This window comes from Coturnix japonica, chromosome 9 (genome assembly GCF_054131305.1).
Source record: "Coturnix japonica strain WE chromosome 9, WE-NBRP24, whole genome shotgun sequence".
Taxonomy (NCBI): Eukaryota; Metazoa; Chordata; class Aves; order Galliformes; family Phasianidae; genus Coturnix; species Coturnix japonica.
In genome coordinates this window covers 17,463,681-17,484,238 of record NC_140671.1, presented here as the reverse complement: position 1 = coordinate 17,484,238, position 20,558 = coordinate 17,463,681, and the positions used below count along the sequence as shown (strand labels likewise).

The 20,558-nt window shown below is 37.9% G+C and overlaps 1 protein-coding gene across 1 annotated transcript; it reads left to right on the top strand.

The window, feature by feature from the left end:
* The first annotated feature begins 4,014 nt into the window (after nt 1-4,014).
* Nucleotides 4,015-19,062, top strand: LOC146759710 (kinesin-like protein KIF20B). Its single transcript, XM_085509622.1, has 15 exons — nt 4,015-4,275; nt 4,771-4,832; nt 5,038-5,157; nt 6,377-6,572; nt 9,015-10,218; nt 10,659-10,797; nt 11,527-11,649; nt 12,046-12,207; nt 13,157-13,321; nt 13,956-14,075; nt 15,584-15,784; nt 16,223-16,303; nt 17,026-17,152; nt 17,693-17,835; nt 18,846-19,062. The coding sequence occupies exons 1-15, from the start codon at nt 4,083-4,085 to the stop codon at nt 18,891-18,893; spliced, it is 3,084 nt and encodes a 1,027-aa protein (XP_085365748.1). The 5' UTR covers nt 4,015-4,082; the 3' UTR covers nt 18,894-19,062.
* The last annotated feature ends 1,496 nt before the right edge of the window (nt 19,063-20,558 follow it).

Here is a 20,558-nt window from a genome sequence, read left to right as displayed (position 1 = left end):
TTTTTTTTTATAGCTTTCTGGTAATTCTGAGTGGAGAATGTCTTAGAGAATACATCAGTGAGGAACACAGCCATGTTCTGCAAATCCTGAGTTAAAACACCAGTACTGCTACTCATGTCAGTCACAAATGCCTTTTCTCCATATAAACCTCATACTAAACTATCTCTTACCTTCCAGAGCTGAATAGTGGCATTACCAAACGGCTGAAAAACACTGAAATCCAGGAGGGAGAAGATTGTACTTTTGAATGCATTCCGTCCCATGAAAGCATTGATGAGTTCAACTGGACACTGAATGGAAGCAGAGTGGAAAGTGGTGGGCGATTTAAAGCTTCTAACGTGAGTCGGAAATATACTCTCATTATCAAAAGTGTGACTTCTACTGATGCTGGGGAAGTCGTTTTTTACTGCCCGTGGTCTAACCTCCAAAGCCTCTCTGTCTGTGAAAGGTAATGAGATGGGAGAGATTCTGGGGTCTGATTCCTTCAACTGTCTTCTGATAAGATTGTCGTGAGAGCTAACTCATAATATGGTTAAAGTGAATAGCAACCTTCTACTTGAACCTCGAAGCACTGAGAATTTCTCTTAAAAATAAGTAAAAGGAGGAAACATTTTACACAAATGTGAGAACTACCCAAAGCACTTGGGGTAGTGTTGGAAATGGGCATCTCACTACAGTTTGTTCCATTAACAGTAAATCAGGAATGATCTGTTGAGGGAACTGTGGGAGCAAATATCCTCTAAGTATAAGCTGAAGGGATGGCCTTCACATCATCTAGCTGTACAACAAATTCCTATCTAGAACATGTGCATCTGAGAGCATCATCCGAGGCTCCCAGTGTGATGAGTGGAGAGAAGAAAGAGGCAGTTTTCAGACATGGTTCATCATCCTCAATGGGGTAGATTTAAGAGAGAATAAATGCTGCCTGGAATTCTATTGTCTGTACTTTGCAGATTACTGCTGGCTGTAGGATGGCGTCTGTTGCAAGTGCCTCTCTAACTTATCTCCAGCATGTAGATGCATGTATTTTGAGAGAGGCATCCTACCCTAAGTGTATGTTACTCAAAAAGCAATGTTTTCTTCCAGGAAAACCTACTGAGGTTTCAAAACAGCTGGAGGATAAGACAGCAGCAGCAGGGCAGGACATCAGCCTGAGCTGTGAGCTGTCAAAACCGGATTTGAACATCAGGTGGTACAAGGATGGCAAAGCAATCAGAAAAAGCCAGAAGTAAGACTTGCAGCAGGAGGGAAGTGGGGCCATTCTAATCATCCATGACTCTACTGCCAAGGACAGTGGGGAGTACCCCTGTGAGACAGAGGACTCCATAACAAAAGCCAGGGTCACTGTGCAAGGTGAGTTGAAAAGCACACTGGGGATGGCATGTAGAGAAGTCGAGGTAAATATCTGCAGCCTGTGGGTGATGTTTTTCTCTTCTGTTTCCTTGAGCAGGATCAATTCTTAGTTTTCAGAAAATATGATGGATTAAAATCTTTTCCTTAAAATAATCTGGAAACTGAATGATTCTCCAGTGTGATGTGGATCTGGGCAGCCTGGTCTGGTGGTTGGTGACCCCTTGGCAGGGGGTTTGAAACTAGATGATCTTTGAGGTCCTTTTCTACTCAGGCCACTCTATGATTCTGTGATCATTCTATGATTCTATGATCTTGGGTGTTAGTGAGCCAAGAAAAGATGGCAATCTGAATTAGTCTATATTGAATATGTGTAATCAAAACTATATGCAGTTTATCAGATGAGATCCTACCAGCGCATGTATAATGGTATTGAACTTTCCAGATATCTACTGGAATTATCAAACCTATGTAAATGGGTGGACTCTGTGGTCTTCTTAGACTCTTTGCATCTCTATGTGATATTCAGAAATGAGGGCAAAGGAGATTCAGGACACCTCTGTATGCTTGGGACTTGTTGGGGTAACAAATGCCTTTGTCCTACACCCTCATCTTTTTTTTTTTTTTTCCTTCCAGAAAAACCTAATTACTTTATCAAGGAACTTTCAGATGTGAAAATTGAAGAAAGTGGAAGTGCACTTTTTACATGTCAGAGCGAGAAAGCCGCATCCTTCGTAATATGGAGGAAAGGCATTGCTGAGCTCAGGCCTGGCAGGAAATACGAGATGGCACAGAAAGGACGAGACCTGCAGCTGAGCATAAAAAATCTGGAGAAAAGTGACAGTGACGTGTACACCTGTGACATTGGCGATGCCCAGTCCAGAGCCAAGCTGGTTGTACAAGGTATGTGTGAGAGCCATATGACTGCGCATCCTGTTTCTCCACTACCAAGACATTATCCTGGTAGAATTTGTACATTTATGGCAGGTCTTTGGGGCTGCAGCTGTCTGGCCTGAATAGCGGTTCACAAGCCATGCACAGAGCGAGCTGCACGGAAAGGGAATGAACTACCGACTAGAGCAGTGCCATTGAGAACTTTATGTATCATTTAAAAACCAAAAATGCTGATGTACGGTGAGGCTGGTGACCCAGAAATCAGTGTGAACTTTCTATCTCTGACCTTTCTGAGTTACAAATAGTCCTCCAGAGTTCTAGGCAAAAATTCCCTTATGCTGCATTCTGGGTAGTTGTCACGGTTTAAGCAAAAATCTACCTGTGTCCGTGACAGGGGGGCCACAGGCAAGCGAGGTGCTAGAAGGAGCTGAACCTCTGTCCCAACTACTTCAGAAGCAGCCCAAACCCCCTTGTACATGGCTAAGATCTCCTTCTCAGTTGGAGTGTAGCACTCCTCAGACCCTTTATATGCTCGACTCCAATGCCCGGGGGTTGGCCTTGGGTTTCTCCTAAAGCTCTTTGCCACAAACTCCAAGTGGGACCTTTCTCTCCAGCAGCAGTGTAGAGGATGTTCTTTACATCCTGTCCTGTCCGTACTGGCCCCAAGACCACGGCACGGGCTATCTCTTGTTTTCTCTGCTCAAAAGCCTGCTACTGCTCAGGACCCCATGAGAAATTATTCTTCTTCCGTGTTACCTGATAGAGGGGGCTCACTATGTGGCTGTAGTTTGGGACATGCATTCTCCAAAAGCCCACTACTCCCAGAAAAGATTGGGTCTCTGTCTTGTTGGTGGGCGGAGACATAGCAGTGATTTTGTCAATCACATCTGCTGGGATGTGTCGATGCCCATCTTGCCATTTTACACCTAAGAACTGGATTTCCTGGGCAGACCCCTTCACCTTGCTGCGCTTAATGGCAAAACCAGCTTGCAAAAGAATTTGGATTATCTGTTTTCTTTTCTTGAAAATCTCTGCTGCTGTATGGCCCCACACGACAATATCATCAATATACTGCAAGTGTTCGGGAGCAGTAAAATTATTCATGCTTTATATGACGTTATGATGTGGAATACTGATAGCAAAATTACAAAATTATTAAACCATGACACCCTGGTATTTTTCTTTTTTTTTTTCTTATATATTTTCCTTTTTTTTTTTTCTTAAATATTTTCCTTTTTACTATTTAAATGTTATGGGCACATCTTATAGAAACACAAGGCTGTTTACAAAGAAGTGCATGCTGTGTTGCTGTATGATGAGCAAGATACATCTATTCTTCATCTAGCAGGAATAGTTGCTGAGCCTTAAGAACAGTTTCAGAAAGCTTTGGGAATTTGGGCATTTTCCTTGTTTCTGCAACACAAAATGAAAATTTACGCTGTATACAGAGAAAAGGGGAGTCCGAACTTGTACGTTAAATTTGAAGGAGATCAATCTGGGGTAATATTTAAAAAAAAAAAAAAAGGGAGCGTGGTCATCAAATACTATAAAATATATTAGCTGTTACTAGAATGCCACTTATCTTCCCCCCATATGAATCACTGTCATGTTGTATGTGAATTTGTGAGGTGTGTTTTGAAGCTGAAATTAAAAACTTCTTGTATGGCTGTCTTCATAGTGGCTATCCAGACTATCTGTAGAAATAACAGCTATTATGTAGTCAGCTATTCACCAGTTTTAACTGATTATAAATTACGTTTCAGGGTGGAGAACATAGCATAGTGCCTGACACCTGTGTTGATCCTGAGGGCATTCTTGATTCTGTGCATTATGATGTCATGGATATTAAAGAGCAAGCTGAGGCAGCACATAGTTCCATTGTATCCCTGGAGGACCCGAAGGAAGATATTGACTGGTTTGAAAAGCAGCTGGAGAAAACTAACTTTGAACTGATGGAGACCAAAGAAGAGCTAACAGAGGAAAACACCAAACTACTTAAAACTGAAGAAGAGCTGATGCAGAAGAACAAAGGTGAGTTATGCGATGTGAAAGGTAGAAGACAGAAATAGTTCATTAATCTAAAAGAGAAATAACCAGTTTGAGTAGGAATTAGAGGAGATGTTCTACCTTTGGAACCATAGCCTGTAGATAAGTGATAGTTTGTTCCTTGTGTATATTCAGGTTCAGCAATTCCACGGTTTTTGGTTATTTCTTTTCTTTTTTTCCCCCTCTCCTTTAAACTGCAACTAGCAGCTTTATGCTTTTGTAAGTATGGGGTTAAATGTCTATATCTTGATTTTTACTTTTATATTGTAATCTCTACTCTTCTTTATGTCTTGTTGATGCAATGTTTTCGTTCCAAGAAATATAGAAAACTTTTGAATCACTCCCAATAAGTGAAGACCACATGCAAATTAATTAATCTGTTCAAAAGCTACCTAAACATTAGAATATCTGGAAAAATTGATTACTTAATAAACTATCTATTGGCTACTTATGTAATACAACCTTTTCTGTGTGTTACAGACTTTGAAATGCAGATGATTAAATTGGATGAGTCTGTTGAGCAACTTAAAGAAGCAACTGAGGTAACTTTATCAAGAAGATGTTGTGTAAAATTGTTTTAATACCAACTTGTGGTAGCTTAAAATGCTATTCCAGTAGGCTCCATTAATAGATTTCTTACCGAGCTTAGCTTAACTGAATTTGCCTTTAATGCACTGTGTAATTCAGCTACTTAACACTACATTAGAAACTGATGACTGATATTTTTTTTATTTTTTTATTTCCAAGAAAATGAATGCACAAAATGAAAGGATTCGAGAGCTAATGGACATTGTGGTGCAGAAAGATGACATTATTACAGAGCTACAAGACTTAAAATCTCATTTAGAAGAAAAAGTAAAAGATTATGTGAGTTTTACACGTCTCCGTATCCTTATACAAAAAAAGAAAAACACTAATTCTATGCTTGTAATCAACACATTTTTGGAAAACTGATTTTCTGTATGTAGCTGGTACTCGCTTGAAATTGTAAACAATTCAAATTTATCTGAAGGTAGTTGTTGTTAACACAAACAACAAAAATATCAGTGTGTTCCACTAACTCCTGCCTCACACTCCTACATCAGAGGAAGAGCAACAGGAAAAGTATGTTGAGTAGAGTTGGAAGTACGAGTAGGAATGGTCAGGATATCTCCACGTTCTATGCAGTCCATAAAACTTTATCCTGACTAATGTACCGCGAGCTACTGAATATGTGAAGACTAGCTTGATTAAGTATGTGTGCATACCACTTCTGGTGGTTTTTGTTCATTTTTTGATGTTTGGTAGCCTGAAGTAGCTCTGAAAACATTTATAGTTAATTCTGTCACTCAGATCTCTAACCTTGTAAGCTTAGCAACTTGACCCTTCTTAGTCTTTGACTGTCTGCATCACTGCAACTTAGTATTTCCATGGTATTAAAGCTGACTGTGATGAGTAGTAATGTTCTCACCTATTACTTCTTCCAAGAACAAGGCTCCAACTCTATCTGTGAGATTGTGTGGCCTGAACACTTCTGAAGCTTTTCTTTTCATAAGCTACTAAAGATGAATAATCAGTTCTTGGCAGTGCCAGCATGGCTTAACAATCGTCATCTTGTAAGTAAGGAAGCTTCACTTGTGGTCAAGGACACAATCTAAACTATGCGTGACAGAGCTGACTAAGCTTTAAGGTTGGATTATATCTGTCACGATGAAAGTGATTTTAGCAGCTTAGCAGAAGTGTGATGTGATGAACTTGTATGAGAGCTGATCATTTCCTCTTTGACCATGTTTGTAATTTTGTTGACTTCTTGGAAACAGGAAATTCTTTGATAAACCGGTAAACTGTTGATTGTGTGCAAGTCTTTTACTTTGTAACCTGCTAGGCTCTTGCTTTCCCTTGTATACTCTACCGAGTATTGCACTTGTCATTATCTGAAGGTGTACTTGTTCTGTCTGCTATTGAGATTTGTAACTGATGTCTATAGAGTCACCGGGTAAATATTTTAGCTGTATGGTTTTGTGTAAATATTTGCCTACAGAAGATTACTGAGACTTAAGTGCTCCTTTTGTTAAGCTTCAATGTAACTGATCTTATATCAATACAGGAAAAGACTACCTACCATTTAACTACCATTAAAGCAGAACCGGCAGAAGAGAACACTAATAAAGGAACTGAAAGCAGCCAATTTTCAGTGCTTTCAGTTAAAGCACTGAAACAAGAGAAAACTGAGTTGGAAGTGGGAAGAAAGCACAGTACTGACGAGGATAAGCCTACTGTGGAAGAGCCACCTCCAAAGAAAGGTACAGTTTCTTCCATCGTTGAACAGGGTGTCTTCCAAAACAATAAATTGCTTCCTATTCCGGATAGGAAGCAAAAGGCTGTGAAGCCTTATTCTCCTTATGGTATAAGGAGAAAAGCTACTGTGTTAAACGGTAAATAGAAGTAACTGTTATGTAAATATCCCTTTTTCAGAAGGTCCTATGCTGTTCATTTTTGAATGCTTAAGAATAAATTTTTTTGCACTATTTTTTTCCTTTTTGCTGCTTTTTCCTCATCTGTTGATGCACTTGCAGATTTGGTAATAGTTTTAAAGCAGTTTCTTTAGGATTGTTTCAACTGTTGTTGCTGATCTTCTGAGTAGCATCAGCTGTTCAAGTGCTTTTTTTTGTTTGTTTGTTTTGTTTTTTCTGAAGCAACTATCAAAATTGTTGATGACCTGCTAATTGCTCGCTCATGGGCAATATTTGAGCAAAATGGTTTGGATAAGCTCTGATGCATTTAACTTCACTTCTGGGCACAGCTGAGCATCAGTGTTCCTAGAATTACGGAAGGCATATACAATGTAGAAGGGAAAATCTAAAACTTAGCTGTAGTCCCTTCCTTTCTTGTATTCCTCTTGCAAAATATGTGCAAGGGAGAAAGTCAAGGCCTTCTTTGGATGAGATGCTGTTCTTGGATGATTTGTCCCTGCTGCCTTTATTTGGCATAAATATTGAATCCTAATGTGACCACTGAATGGCATCACATATAAGCATCTTACCAGAGACTGAGGGAGGGATGTGGACTCCTCCATACTCCAAATAGTAGTGGGTTTGTTCTAATCATATGACCAAAGCTCTCATTTAAAAGTTAATGACAGCAATGCTCCACATAGGAATTAAAATGGGTAGCTGATAGTCACAATGTCATCATGAAGTTTTCTGTTAAGAAGTACTGAGTATTCAATCATGTTAAAATTTTCTTCTATTTGTGAGTATTAATAGCATCCAATTTCAAAAACTGCTTAATATATATTCTTTAGCTATGTTAAATATACACAGTAGAACAATGAGCACAGGTATGTTGTGCTGGTTCTTTTGTAGAATTAGTTATATAAGTAGCACGAGCAAAAGTGTTTTAGGAGATGCTAGGTTATCTCAGCTTCAAGTTCATGGTATTTACACCATTCTCTGAGCTTTTAGGTCTTGTTTCCTATGCTCTGTAATAATGCTTTTTCCCTACTTCCTGTGTAAGGAGCTTCTAGACTGAACATTACACATCTTCTCCCTAGTCTTATTTATCTTGCTTTAGTGCTTGCTTGTTGTTTTCAGCATAAAGTGTTTAGATTACTTATAAATCATATTCCCCTCACTAGTGTTGCTGGGAGCAGCAGACAAAACCCAAAACCTGGTTTGGGGTGGAATACGCCACTGCTGTTTCTTCAGTATGACTTTTAAATCAGTTGAGGGCTGTATATAAAACTCCTTAGATGAGTTAAGAGGCTGTTTCCATGCAGTACATGTGAATCTGTATGTAATGCAGGCTGCACGGGGGCGCTATAAAATTCTGCATTTCTGTAGTTGTAGTAGTAAAAGGACTGTAGAAGAATCACCATGGAATATATTGTTGTGGTGACCCAATCCCTAGTAAGTCTTGACTTATATTTATTTTTCTAATACTTAAAGTATGCATATTATGGAATGGAAATAACTGGATTCTAAAGCAGTGATGAAATACAGCAGAAGTCGCTTTTGATAGAAAGAAAATGCATGTGATTTTAGCTAATTGCTCACCAGTTAAAGAAAAAAACAGCCCCAAGCTAATGGAATATTTATGGAAACTTGAATCTGCAAATTTGTACAACTTTATGAGTGAACTTTATATGCAAAAGAGTAAGTGTGGACAGAAGTAGGAATCCTCATATTTTGTTTAGAGATCAACTGAATAAGAGAGACAGATATCAACACTTAAGTGATCAACTTGTCCACAGTTTTATCTTTCTTTTGAAAGTAAGAGGACTGTGAGTTGGAATGAAATTTCTTAGAGAACTGTTTATCTACCATTTAGATGTAGATGGAGTGATTCCTGGCTGCCTTATAGGGATTGCTGAAGCAGGGAAGATAGAAAGAATATAGCTGTGAATTATCTATCTCGTTCCCATGTTTCTTAAATCTAATTAGATTTTCTACTGGTGTGGAGTGGAAGGTTTGAGTAGTGCCATGGTAAAAGTGTTCTTCCAGACTGAAAACCTTTTGCTGTTAATTCTGTATAGAAATCTGAGGCACCTGAATACGTGTCCAGAGGACTTTAATTCCTTCACTAGTATCAAATACTATGTGATGTGAGGGCATGGCTTGCATATTATGACAGTTTTTCACTTAGAAGTTGCTACTTGGTGTTGTGAACTGCTATGTAATAACGATTTTAATCAATCTGAGCTACATTCCTTTTCCCTTTTTTTTGTTTGTTTGTTTGTTTTACAGTACTTGTAAATGAGAGAAAGAAAAAGAACACTGTAGAGCAAAGGACAATTGAACACATGAAACAAAAGTGCTCCGCGTACCGAAAGGAAGTACTAGCACTGAGGGAAAGAACTGAAATCTTGGAACGTCATTTAGCTGTGCTTGAAGAACAATGCAGAAGAGAAAAAAATAAAAAAGAAGATTTCAGTAAGCAGGTAACAAGCCTGCGTATTGAGCTTTCTTTTTCTGAAGAAACAGCTGATGCCCTCCGTGAACAAATTCTGCAGGGTCAAGCTGACTATCGGGAAATTGCTTCTGAACTGGATGAACAGAAATTTATAAATATGACACTAGAAGACAAAAATGCCCAACTAACTAACAACATAGAAGTTGCCAAAGAATATATAATTGATAAAGTGTCACAAGTAAAAGAAATGCGGACCAAATTAGATGAATTATACAAATGTCACTTAGAGTTTCACGCCATCAGTACTGACTTTGTCAGTGAAAATGATTCCACAGACTCTGAAAAAGATGAGCAAGGGACATCTCAAATTAGTTCTGCATGCATTCAGTCACAGACTTCTTCCATCTCAGATCTTGTGCAGGACCTCTCCTTTAACTATAGTGTTGAAAGGATTTGGGAAGTATGCAGAAGTATTGTTGATGTTTACTCACAAAAAAGTCAGCACATCAAAGCACTGCTTCAAGACAATGAGAACCTTAAGGCGGGACTGAATAATGCTGAATATCATAATCGTCAACTTGTAATGAAGCTATGTAAGATTACAACTCGCACTAGTCAGGAAGATGATCTTGTGAATCAGTTACATGAGCAAATAGAAAAGAAAACTCAGGACTTTGAAGAAAAGACTGCAGAAGATCAGAGAGTGATTGCACAATTTCAGGAGGAAGTTGCCAACTGTGAGGTAAAAATAAGAGAGCTTGAATATCGCCTGGAGGCTTCCAAGACAATGGAAGACAATGTGTCAAAACTCAATGAATTACTTAAAGAAAAAGAATCTATTATTGTTAATCTGGAGACAGTTACAGCAACTCTGCAGGAGAAGTCTGCTAATGCAGACAAAAAGGTTGAAGAGTTATGTAGCAAAGAAGCAAATCTGATTCAAGAAGTTATGCAGCTGAAAAACAGCTTGGAGCAGATGAAACACTCTCTTCGGGAAAAGGAAAAGAGTGAAATGGAGAAAGTGCAACGTATAGAATCGTAAGTAACCACTGAGTTAACTTAGAGCCCTTTGAGAATGAACTAGAGTTAAAAATAGTTAATGGGAACATCCCTTCGACTTAATGCATCTGCATGCTTATCAATGGCCAAACTACTGCTTTAGGATGATTTGGTATGCTACTTGAGTTCCAAGGGAAAACAGGAGTGTGCAAGGAAATAAAGAATAATATGGGGATTGCTGGTGGTTTTGTTGTACATCCCTCAGAATAGCATCTGAATATTTATTGCTTCAGAATCTGATTATGAGAAGCAAGCTGAAATTCAAAAGTAATTGTTTAAATCTTGTCACTGGTCTAGATAGATTTAAGAGTCTATTTACAAATAGAAACCAACAGGCAGGGCATGGATTAAGCTGTAATTGCTGTTTCCATGAGATGTGTTAACAGTAATGTTCTTTGTCTCTTTATTTTTAACATAAGGCTAGAAAATATTCTTTCTGAGAGTTCTGCCCTTGTACCGAATTTGAAAAAAGATTTGCAGAGGAAAGAAGAAGAGTATGCAGATCTAAAAGACAAACATTCTGATGCCGAGAAACAAATTCAGCAAGTACAAAGCGAGGTTTGTAGTCAACTGAGCTATTTTTTTCTGTAAGATTATGCTTGGCTTTCTGCTGTTAAAACTTCTCAAACTTTAACTATGAAGCTGGAAATTTCACACTAGTGTGGCTAGCAGCAAATCTTAGGTAAAGTTGCCATTGAAGCTCTAGAGGGGACCAGAAGTTAAAACATGGTTTCACATAGATAACGAACAGAGGAAAGTAAAGTTGGTTGGTAGTCTGGAATAAGGTTTGTGAAGAGAATAGCTAATCTGCCTCTGGAGGGGACTTGTTATTATCTCTACGTTACTGGTGACTTGCCATTGGTATCCGTGGTAACTCCAAAGCCTAAAACCTAAGTCTTGTGAAAAAACGCTGATAACTGGGAAGAAGAATGCTATTTACTTGAAGAGAAATAGACTAATTTCCAGAGGCTCTTTAATATAAGCATGTATATTTTTTTTCTTCAATTTCAGCTTCAGTGATGTTAATAGTTAAAATTTAATTATTAAACAAGAAGATATCTTAAAACCCATTTTGCAGGATCTTAGTCTGAAAGTTTATTGGGTGTGCTTGGGGTGGAAAATTGAAGCTTAAAAATGAATTCATGTCTTCCTTGGTAACCTTGCACTTGCTGTCGTTTTCCTACTCAGCACTTGTTTGTGAATTCCTCTTTATTTAACAAAGAAGTATTTGGCCAGGTTGGATTACAGAAGTCTTTTAATGAACCGTGAGCTGTGCTTACATTACAGGTGTCCACGATGCGTTCTGTGGAGGAATCCCTCAGGAACAGGATGGATGAACTTGAAAGGATTAATAACCAATTTAAGGATGAGCTGGATTATAAAGACTATACTATCCAACAACTTAAACAGGTATTTTTCTTGCTCTTAATTTTTATTAAATGAATGATGCAGGTTTTCCAAGCAACAGGAAAAAGGTGAAAAAAAAAAAAAATTGGAGCAAAATGAAAGTGGCCAACTGAAATTAGCGGTAGACCATGAAAGATATTCAAATAATTAGTCACTACAGAGCACTGGCAGATTGCTTTAAATACAATAATCTGCATAGTAAATACATATATAATACATGCATATAAACTGATCTTGTTGAGTGACATCACGATACGTTAATTGAAATGTCTTACCATAAATTCTTTTTATCAGCTTGAGTCCTTATTTATGCTATATGAAAAACTTATTAATTCTAGGCTGTCTTAAAGATTCTGCTTGTTTCTACTGTGTATGCTTTTCTTTCAACATGAAATATAGGAGCTGGAGGAAAAGGACCATAATCTTCAAAAGTGGCGTGAGGAGAGAGATCAGTTAGTAGAAGCTTTGGAAAAACAGCTCAAAACTTTGGCTTCTAATGTCATACAAAAAGAGACAGAAATAGCAGAACTGAGACAATCTGCCTTAAAGGATTCAAGCAAGGTCAGCTCTCCTTTCCTCCTACCTGATTAGCTACCCATAAATTCTGTAAAACTCCTGTACCTGCTCTTTGTATTCTGGGTGTGGTTCTGTTCTTGAGCACTGTTGTATTGACATCATGTGCAACTAACCAAAAAAAGACCAGCTTTTATTTTTGTTCTTCAGAAACAGAATTTCTGTTAATTACTAAAATTTCAAATTTTTAAGTAGTTCAGATAAGCAGATGTCAGTTTGATGCTTATGATCCTACAGTCAGACTGGACATCTGTAGCTTTTTCCGATAATTCACAGCATTTCCGGATCCCAAGCTAGGCTCAATACTCAGACAGTAGTCCTGTCTCAGGTTTCTTACTTTCTTTGCTTTCTCTGAGGTAGTATCTACAATGGCATGAAAAGACAGAAGGGAACGTGGAGAGAGATTAAGGGAAGCATCAAAAAGCAGAGGGGGAATGATCTCTGGAAGTTGCATTTCTTATTTCAACATCCAGCTTTTAATCAGGATAGCCAATCTAAGCCGTAGCATAGAATTTCGGAAGCTAAACAGAAGACTAAATGAGTTGTGCTCTTTTGAGAATGTTTGGATTCACTTTCTCTGAGAAGAAAGATGTTCTCATAGCAAAACTTCCCCTACAACTGCCGACTTTCTCACAGTACCGAGGATTTGGGAACAAATAAAAGCTCGGGTTATTATATCTTAAGAGAGATGAAGGCTGAAGCACAGAAGTAAAATAGAAGAATCAAAATATATTGTATTACAACTTCCCAGGCAATTCTGTGACTACTGCACTTGTAACAGTGACCGTACAAATCCGTGAAATGTTACTGTTCTTGAATAGTTAAGTGTTCTAGCCTGCAATTCTAAAACTGATGCTACTAAGTAATTGCAATACTGCTTGTGTGTGTTAATTCCTTTTGCCAATCCCACAACTCAGCAGTTTTTACTGTTTATTAGGATAATGCAACTGTGATAGAAGAGTTAAGAAAAGAACTGGCTGACAAAGATGACTTTATAAAGGAATTAAAACAGCGCATTAACCACAGTAGCCCTCAGTGTTTGCCAGAAATACCTTTACTTGAAGAAAGACAAAGTAGAAGGAATGACTCTGTAAATAAAAAGGTATGATTATATTTATAGAAAGTCAGTACTTAACATCTTGTTAACCCCTTTTTGTTCTTCTGTTTTCCTAGGAGATACTGGAGCTGGAATCATTTTTCTTAGCATATAGTCCTTTAACTACATATTCAGTGATGAGTACGTGTTGGTTCTTTTTGTCTTCCACTCAAACATGAGCTCTCATCTTCTCAAAAATATTTTATTTACTAGAACACCATCTCTCTGTGTACATTATGGAACTTTTCCATGCAGTTTTCCATGTATTCGTATGTGGTTGCTGAAGATTAGGCAGAGGTTTAGCCTTTGGTGTTCTAACATAGCAGCTGCGAGCGTGCAGAGTATGGGGGGAATGGATGACAAAACGACCAGCGTTACAGATTTTGTCCCTAAATAATGTCTCGCTTTCTCTCTTTTGGAGGCAGAATACTGCCTGAGACTGTTAGTGAGACCCAGTAGGGTGTATCTGAAGATCACACAATGAATAGATGTTACTACCTTCCCACACTTGTGCTGTGTTTCAGCTTACGTGTTCATGTGGCGTCTGAGCTTGAGGTTTTACACTGTAACTTTAGAAAACTCGAGATATTTTGGAGGTCTAATGCATAGCCTAATCTTTACTCCTTTTAAATATTTACAGCCTAGGAAACAACAAAGCAAAACTAAGACTGGAGAAAGTATTCCATTAAGATGCAAAGCTGAAGACAATTATTTGTCACGTCGATGTACTAGGAGCCTCACTTCATTAAATGAATCTGAGGTTAGTATGAAACTTCAGATCTGAAAATGTTGTGATTGTATTGCTTTTGATAAGGAATGAGTAGGAAAAGATCTCATGTTCTGTAAACAATTCCCAAGTTTTAATTTATTTATCCCTTTCAAGGTGATCAGATCACCTGTTTTTATAGCCTTTGATAGGAATAAAAGCTGTTGAAACAATTGTGTGATGAATTTTTGTCAGGTGCTGTTGAAAACTCTCCTCATGTTAATGCTTATGAAGTGGCTCATGATTAGATAAGTTACTTGGAAAAAATTCATGGAGCCACTGAAACGGGCACAGCAAATTGAACTTATTTTCTTCCTCTGCAGGATTTCTGGATATTGTTTTGTTAGCAGATGATGTTAATCATTCCTATATAAGTTTTTAATTGCTAACTTTCATAAAATAGCAGTTACATATATTTTAAAAACAAAGTATTTATTAACCAACTTAATTCTTGGAAATACAGTGGGTGGTGATACTCCATTCAGATTCTTAGCAGAGCCTGATAAAGTGGCTCTGACTACTTTTTGTCTTTCTACAATCTTTGGTAACTTTTTGAGAGGAAGAAGACTCCCCTCAGGGGGTCGGAACAGTGTAAGTAGTAAAAGCTGCTAGTCTGTGTTTGGGACACTGGAGTTTGCTAGTTACTAGCAGCAGTAGAAGCAGCCATCTACCATTTTCTGATGTCCCCAGCAGCCTGTCTTCCATGTGTTCAACCAACATCTGAACTCATTTTTGATATGCTAGCTGAATTCCTGCCATAGAGAAGGAGGAGTCCAGGTGATCTCAGTTCTGACTTTGTTGTTCCTGTTGAGAAAAACAGGATTGGGTGGATTGTGGACAGTAAGTGCTGCTGGGGAAATGCATACTGACATTTCCCTGTCACTTAGCTGTGCATTTGCTGCCATTTGACCATGAGCAGGTACATGATAGCCTTCAGCTTAAGTACGGTGTCATTGCTTGAATGTCTGTATTCTCTCCAGGGAAAAGATAGCAATGGAGTTCTTCAATGACTTGTACTGGGCTTGCACCTTGCCAGCTGGACCTTACTTATGTAAATAACATCTCTAGTGTAGAAGAGGAAGGGCAAATTCCCTAAGATTAAGCTGGAAGTTAATTGAACACTTGAATCAAATGCTCCTGTTCCTGCCCAGTTCTGACGCAGCAGAGTTGAGATGAAGAAAATCGTGTCAGTTCTACCACCATTCTCTATTAAAAAAAAGTGTAGTTGTCTGTGCCCTTGAGAAAAAATGACTTGTAAAGTATCAGGCTCAGTTTAACATGGAGAACTTTTTTTGTGATCATAGATTGGAAATAATTTTAAATGTAACAAGTCCTAGGAAAGAGGGGTAAAACTCTGCTGTAACTGAAATAGACTCCTTCTGTTACAAGTGTTCTTACAGCAGGAAAATCGAATGCTTACATATCCTTTTCCAGATGCTTTATAGCTTTTTAATCTCACGGCTACCTTAACACTTGCACTTAAAATTCTTCTGTGCTATCAGGAGCATTTGGAAACTGTCCTCAACTCTTCTGGAGTGTCCACAGAAAATGGCAAAACTAGTCGGTTCCCAAAACCGGAGCTGGAAATCCCACTGACACCTCTGCAACCTGATAAGACGGAGATAAAGCAGCACGGCAGCATGATACCTTTAGGAGTGAAAATGCCTAAGGCAAAAAAGAAAAGAAGTGATGACATGGATGAGGTATGACCTAGACCCAACAGAAAACAAAATATCTGATGCCTTTTTACCATTCTCATTTAAGCATTAAAAAAATGCTATTTCTACCTCAGTGAAGTAGTTGAAGAATTTAATCAATGAACTGCTTTGATGAACAAAACTAATAGCCAAGCTCAGTGATAATGGTTTAAGAGAAGGGAATTTCTCTTAACTCCATTGTGTATTTTCTTTGAAACCTGTAGACATAAATCAGCTTTTTAGACATCATGAGGTGTCTAATACTGATATCTTAATGTCCTGTTTTTATAATTGAATGCTTATTTATTATTTGATTTACAGTGGAATAGTTACCACTAGCAAATACTTCCCTACTATTAGCAAAAGTGTTTAAAGTGTTCACTTTTGTGACATCAATTGTTCTTTCCAAAAGAATCATGGCTGAAACTTGTCTTATTTTCCCAGGATTTTGTGAAAAGTGAGAACACGAAAAATACAAAATCTGTCATGGCTTTTAATTCACCCTCTGCAAGTGACGAGAAAATGGTTGTTTTTTGTTCTAGTTTTGAAGACTAGACTTGGGACTTCCTGTAATTGTGTGGTCACACGAAAGAAGCAGTGTCTTATCCTTATGTGTATACCTGAATAGGAATCTTACATGCTTATGAGCTCTTCCTATTAAATTCCATAAGCTAACCAAAGGGCAAGTCCCCAGAGCGTGTAATGGCTGTACTGTGTAATGATTTGGAGGGAAGGATATTGCACACTGAATAGTTGGGAAGAGAAGCTTTAGTGTATTATCGTGTGCTTTTGTAAGTGAAGCCCTTGTATTAAACTAAGGTTCATATCATTAATATGCATGGCAGTTATTAAAAACAGATGTTCACATGTGATAGCAGTATCCTTGGCATGGTCAGAGTATGAGTAGTAGATTTTTCCCATCTGTTGTCTTCTGTTTTGTATGTTTGTTTATTTTATGTAATTAGAACAGCTTATGTAAGAAACAACTCCACAGATTGGGAGCTACTTTTAAAGAAACTACTGCCTTATTAAGAAACTTTAAGAAACGTTTGCCTTGAAATAGCTGAGATTTTGACAACTCCCTAAAGGGTATAAAATTGTCTACATTACTTGCCGTTGTGGTATCATCAGCATAATGAACAGAGGTGTCAGTAGTAAAGCTCAAAATGTCAACTTCAAATAACGTTGAACTAAAATGAAGTTTAAACAATGCTCTTGTTTCACATGTTCACATCTCTGTTGAACAGAAATCCGGAAAAGACTACTTCCTGAGAAAGCGAGTACATGCTTCAAGACTGACTAAAAAGAAGGATGAAACACTGCAAAAAGTTGGAGATTTTATTCAAAGCTCTCCTTCTATTATACACTCTAAAGGTTGGTGTAGAATAAGTTTTATTCCATGTTTTCTAGACATTGTAGAATGGCTTGTTTCTGCTGTAGGCTATTAATGTATGTGTTCTTAGAGAACTTGTCTGCCATGTTAAGTTGTCCCTTAATTTATGAAGTAAATGCATTTATTCGTCTCTTCAGAGATTCATTATTACATTTGTGAAAACCTACAAGTATACAAAGAAAGTTGGTTCTGTCTTGTGCTTCTGTCAGCACGAAAGTTAGGCCTGTTGTTTAACTCCTGCTGAAGTTTCTGACTTCCAGCGACTTCTGAGCCATGATTGTCTTTCATACTCCATTTTAATGCGTGCTTTAAGCTGCCGTACCTGAAGCTATAAACTGTTTCAGCTATAGAAGCAATAAAGAACCTCGATGAACAAATACAATTTCTGAGTATTTTCACTTAAATTTTAGGTGTCATTTATAAACCAAGTTTGTTACGAAGCTTTTTTTGCATTCAGTGATTTAAAGACTCACAAAACCAGTAAGTTGATTGGTTTATGTATCAAAACAAATTTCTTCTAGCCAAGAAGCTGATGTCAGCAGTAAGTTCTCCTAAATCAAACGAACCTGAAAGTCTCGAAGAAGGAGAGACCAAGCCAAAACAATCCAAAAGGAAGCTGTATTCAACTGTAGTTTCTGGCCCTCTAGATATACCTGCTTCTTCGGTAAGCGATTATACTGTAGTCTTGGCTTAAAATAAACTACTAAGGAGTCCAAACAGACTGGAGGTTTCATCTATTTGCAGGGGGAGGTTGAAAGTACTGAGGTATTTCTTTATTCTACCAAGTCATTCTTGTTGGTCTTCCTGCTGTTCTGTTTTATTTTGTCCTCAAAGATCTCTGTGTTTGCCTGGCTTACAGTTTACTAAGTAGGTGATGTAGCAATCACGGAGATGTCTTCTAATTTGGAATCATAGATAATTTCAGTGTGTTGGAGTGGGATTATTCTACTACACGCTTTTCTAGAGCACAACTTAGACAGCTTTTTAGGTATGCTTAAACTATGATCTCCTGTCTAAGCCAACTTGCAAAGGATCTGATGTGCCAGTTTCATGACTCTGTCGGCAGCTATTGTGCTAAGAACATTCTTGCTCTGTTGGAACTGCATCTTTTAATTATATTAGAGTCCTTTTTCTGTTCAGCATAGTGATCATTTGCCCATACTGTAATATCCCTCTGAATTTTTTGATGATTTAACGAATGATGGGGCAGAAACCAAAATGTTATTTTTTTTTGTTAGAGGATGAAGAAGATGAGAATTTCTTTTCTCACTGTAGTTCTGAGAACATGGAACTGAACCGAGAACTGAAATTCTGGGCAAGTCATAGCTACAAAGATTGAGGCTAAAAATGTTTTCTGAACGCTTCATGTTTCACAAAACAAGTATTATAATACTCTTTTGAAAACAAGTATTTCAAAATGAAAGCTGCCTTCAGGCTTTCCTCAGATGTGTGTGCTTTTTTAAGATAAACAGGATTTTGTACATTCTCCATATTTGTTCCTTGTGATTAAGCTGCATTAAAATGATCTCGGTATCCCATAGTTTTCTGAATAAAATATAATAATCAAATGCCATTCTGAAATCCATTTAGGGGAAGAAATATGTTTGCGTGTGTCAAGAAGAGCTTGTCAGTCTTGTGTGAAAAGATGAGTAACTTTTGAAATGTTTTCTTCAGGAATCTGAGGAACAAAAGAAGGAAAGTGATCATCTGATCATCAAGTGACGGCTGAGATCCAGAACAGCTAAAAAACCTTGAAGAAGCGTGTTTGTTCCCCTTTCTCAGGACATACTTTTATCGTATTATTAAAACTGGTTGTTAATAAACAGTAACAGTTACTCCGTTGTGTTCTTAAATTTGTATATAGGTGTACAGTGTCTCTCTGACAGTTTCAAATTGACTCCATTGAGGCTGAAATAAATACAAGCTTTCTTAAACTGTGGGTTTGGATTTTATTGTGGTTAAGGGTTTATTTATTTTTGTCTTGCCTCCCCTTTATAGGAACAGTATCTCTAGGACTGATTGCTATTTACCCATTGTGCAGTAATAACTGTACTTGTTCAGGATGGCCTGGCTTGCTTTTTTCACGTGACTGGTGTACTTAGCAGAACTCTGGCAGAGAGAAGAGCATGAATACACATTAATATTTATGTATACTTAATTTTTGGGCCTTTTTAAAGAATTTTCTTTGGAGAGAAGATGGTGCCAATTCCTCAGTGTGGAAGAAAGGTGCTTTCCCTCACTTGTGCAAATTCAGCTTTAAATTAATAAACTTAGAAAAATAAACCCAATACATTTGGGGGGAATTCTAATATCCCAAATACTGTTCTCTCCCTCAGTGAGCTTCGAACCTTTAGATGATGTTGGATGAATTAGCTGAAAGGTTCTCAGCTGGCAGTATGTCCTTGTGTTGTCTCCAAGTCCAATAGTTCCTATAGATTCAATTGCTCAGGAGGTAAAAACATGGATGAAAGCCGACTTGGGTGAATATTTGAGAGTTTGATGGGAGTGAATTGCCTTAAAAGAAGCTGGTGATAGAACAATATACTGATTGTATTTAAAAAAACCCACAATCGTACTATTTGTTGCTGTGCCGATAAGCTTTCTCCTTGCTTGTAGGCTTGTGAGATCCAGGTTTGCAGAAAACAATCTGTGAAAAATCATGGGAATCATGTGGTTTTATGCTCAGCAATCTCATTAAAAACTTGAACTGACTTTTAGAAGCTTTTCTCCATGGTGTTAGCTGGACAAATCTGCATGTGGATGTCAACATGGAGGCTTTTATTGACCTGGAGTAGAAAACAGCATTCGTACCTACCAGGTGAGATGGGCAGCTACTGCACAGGTACACAGAAGAAACTGATGGAAGCATAAGTACTTGAAATCACCCTCCCTCCTATTTATTGACCTACGTATGTGAATGCCGTGCATGAATGCCTCATAGCCAGATGTCAAAATGGAACAATGCTGCCTGAAGTGGTTGGTGACAATATGGAAGACGGTTCTGATTATCTGCAGTTTGCAAATTACTTGCAAATATTTCATATCCAGAAGACTGCAATTTATCAGCCATGCGATATTGGAGGCAAAGTCATTTCAGGGGATGGGAGTGATCTACTTGTTCCAGAAGCTGTTAATAGAGCTCTTGTTGCTACTGGGTACATCATGATATACACTTAATTACACTACTTTTCAAATGGTATTTTTATTATGAGAACAGCCTCATTGCTGCCTGCTGCTGCATGGGAAAAGTAGTTGCACACTTGGTATAATTATATGTGGTTCTCTGCTGCAAAACTGACCTTTTACAAAATGTCACATGTGGTGTTTGGTGAGTCTCAGGCTTGCCTAATTTCTGTGCATTTTCATAAGGCACAGCAAGTGCAGAAA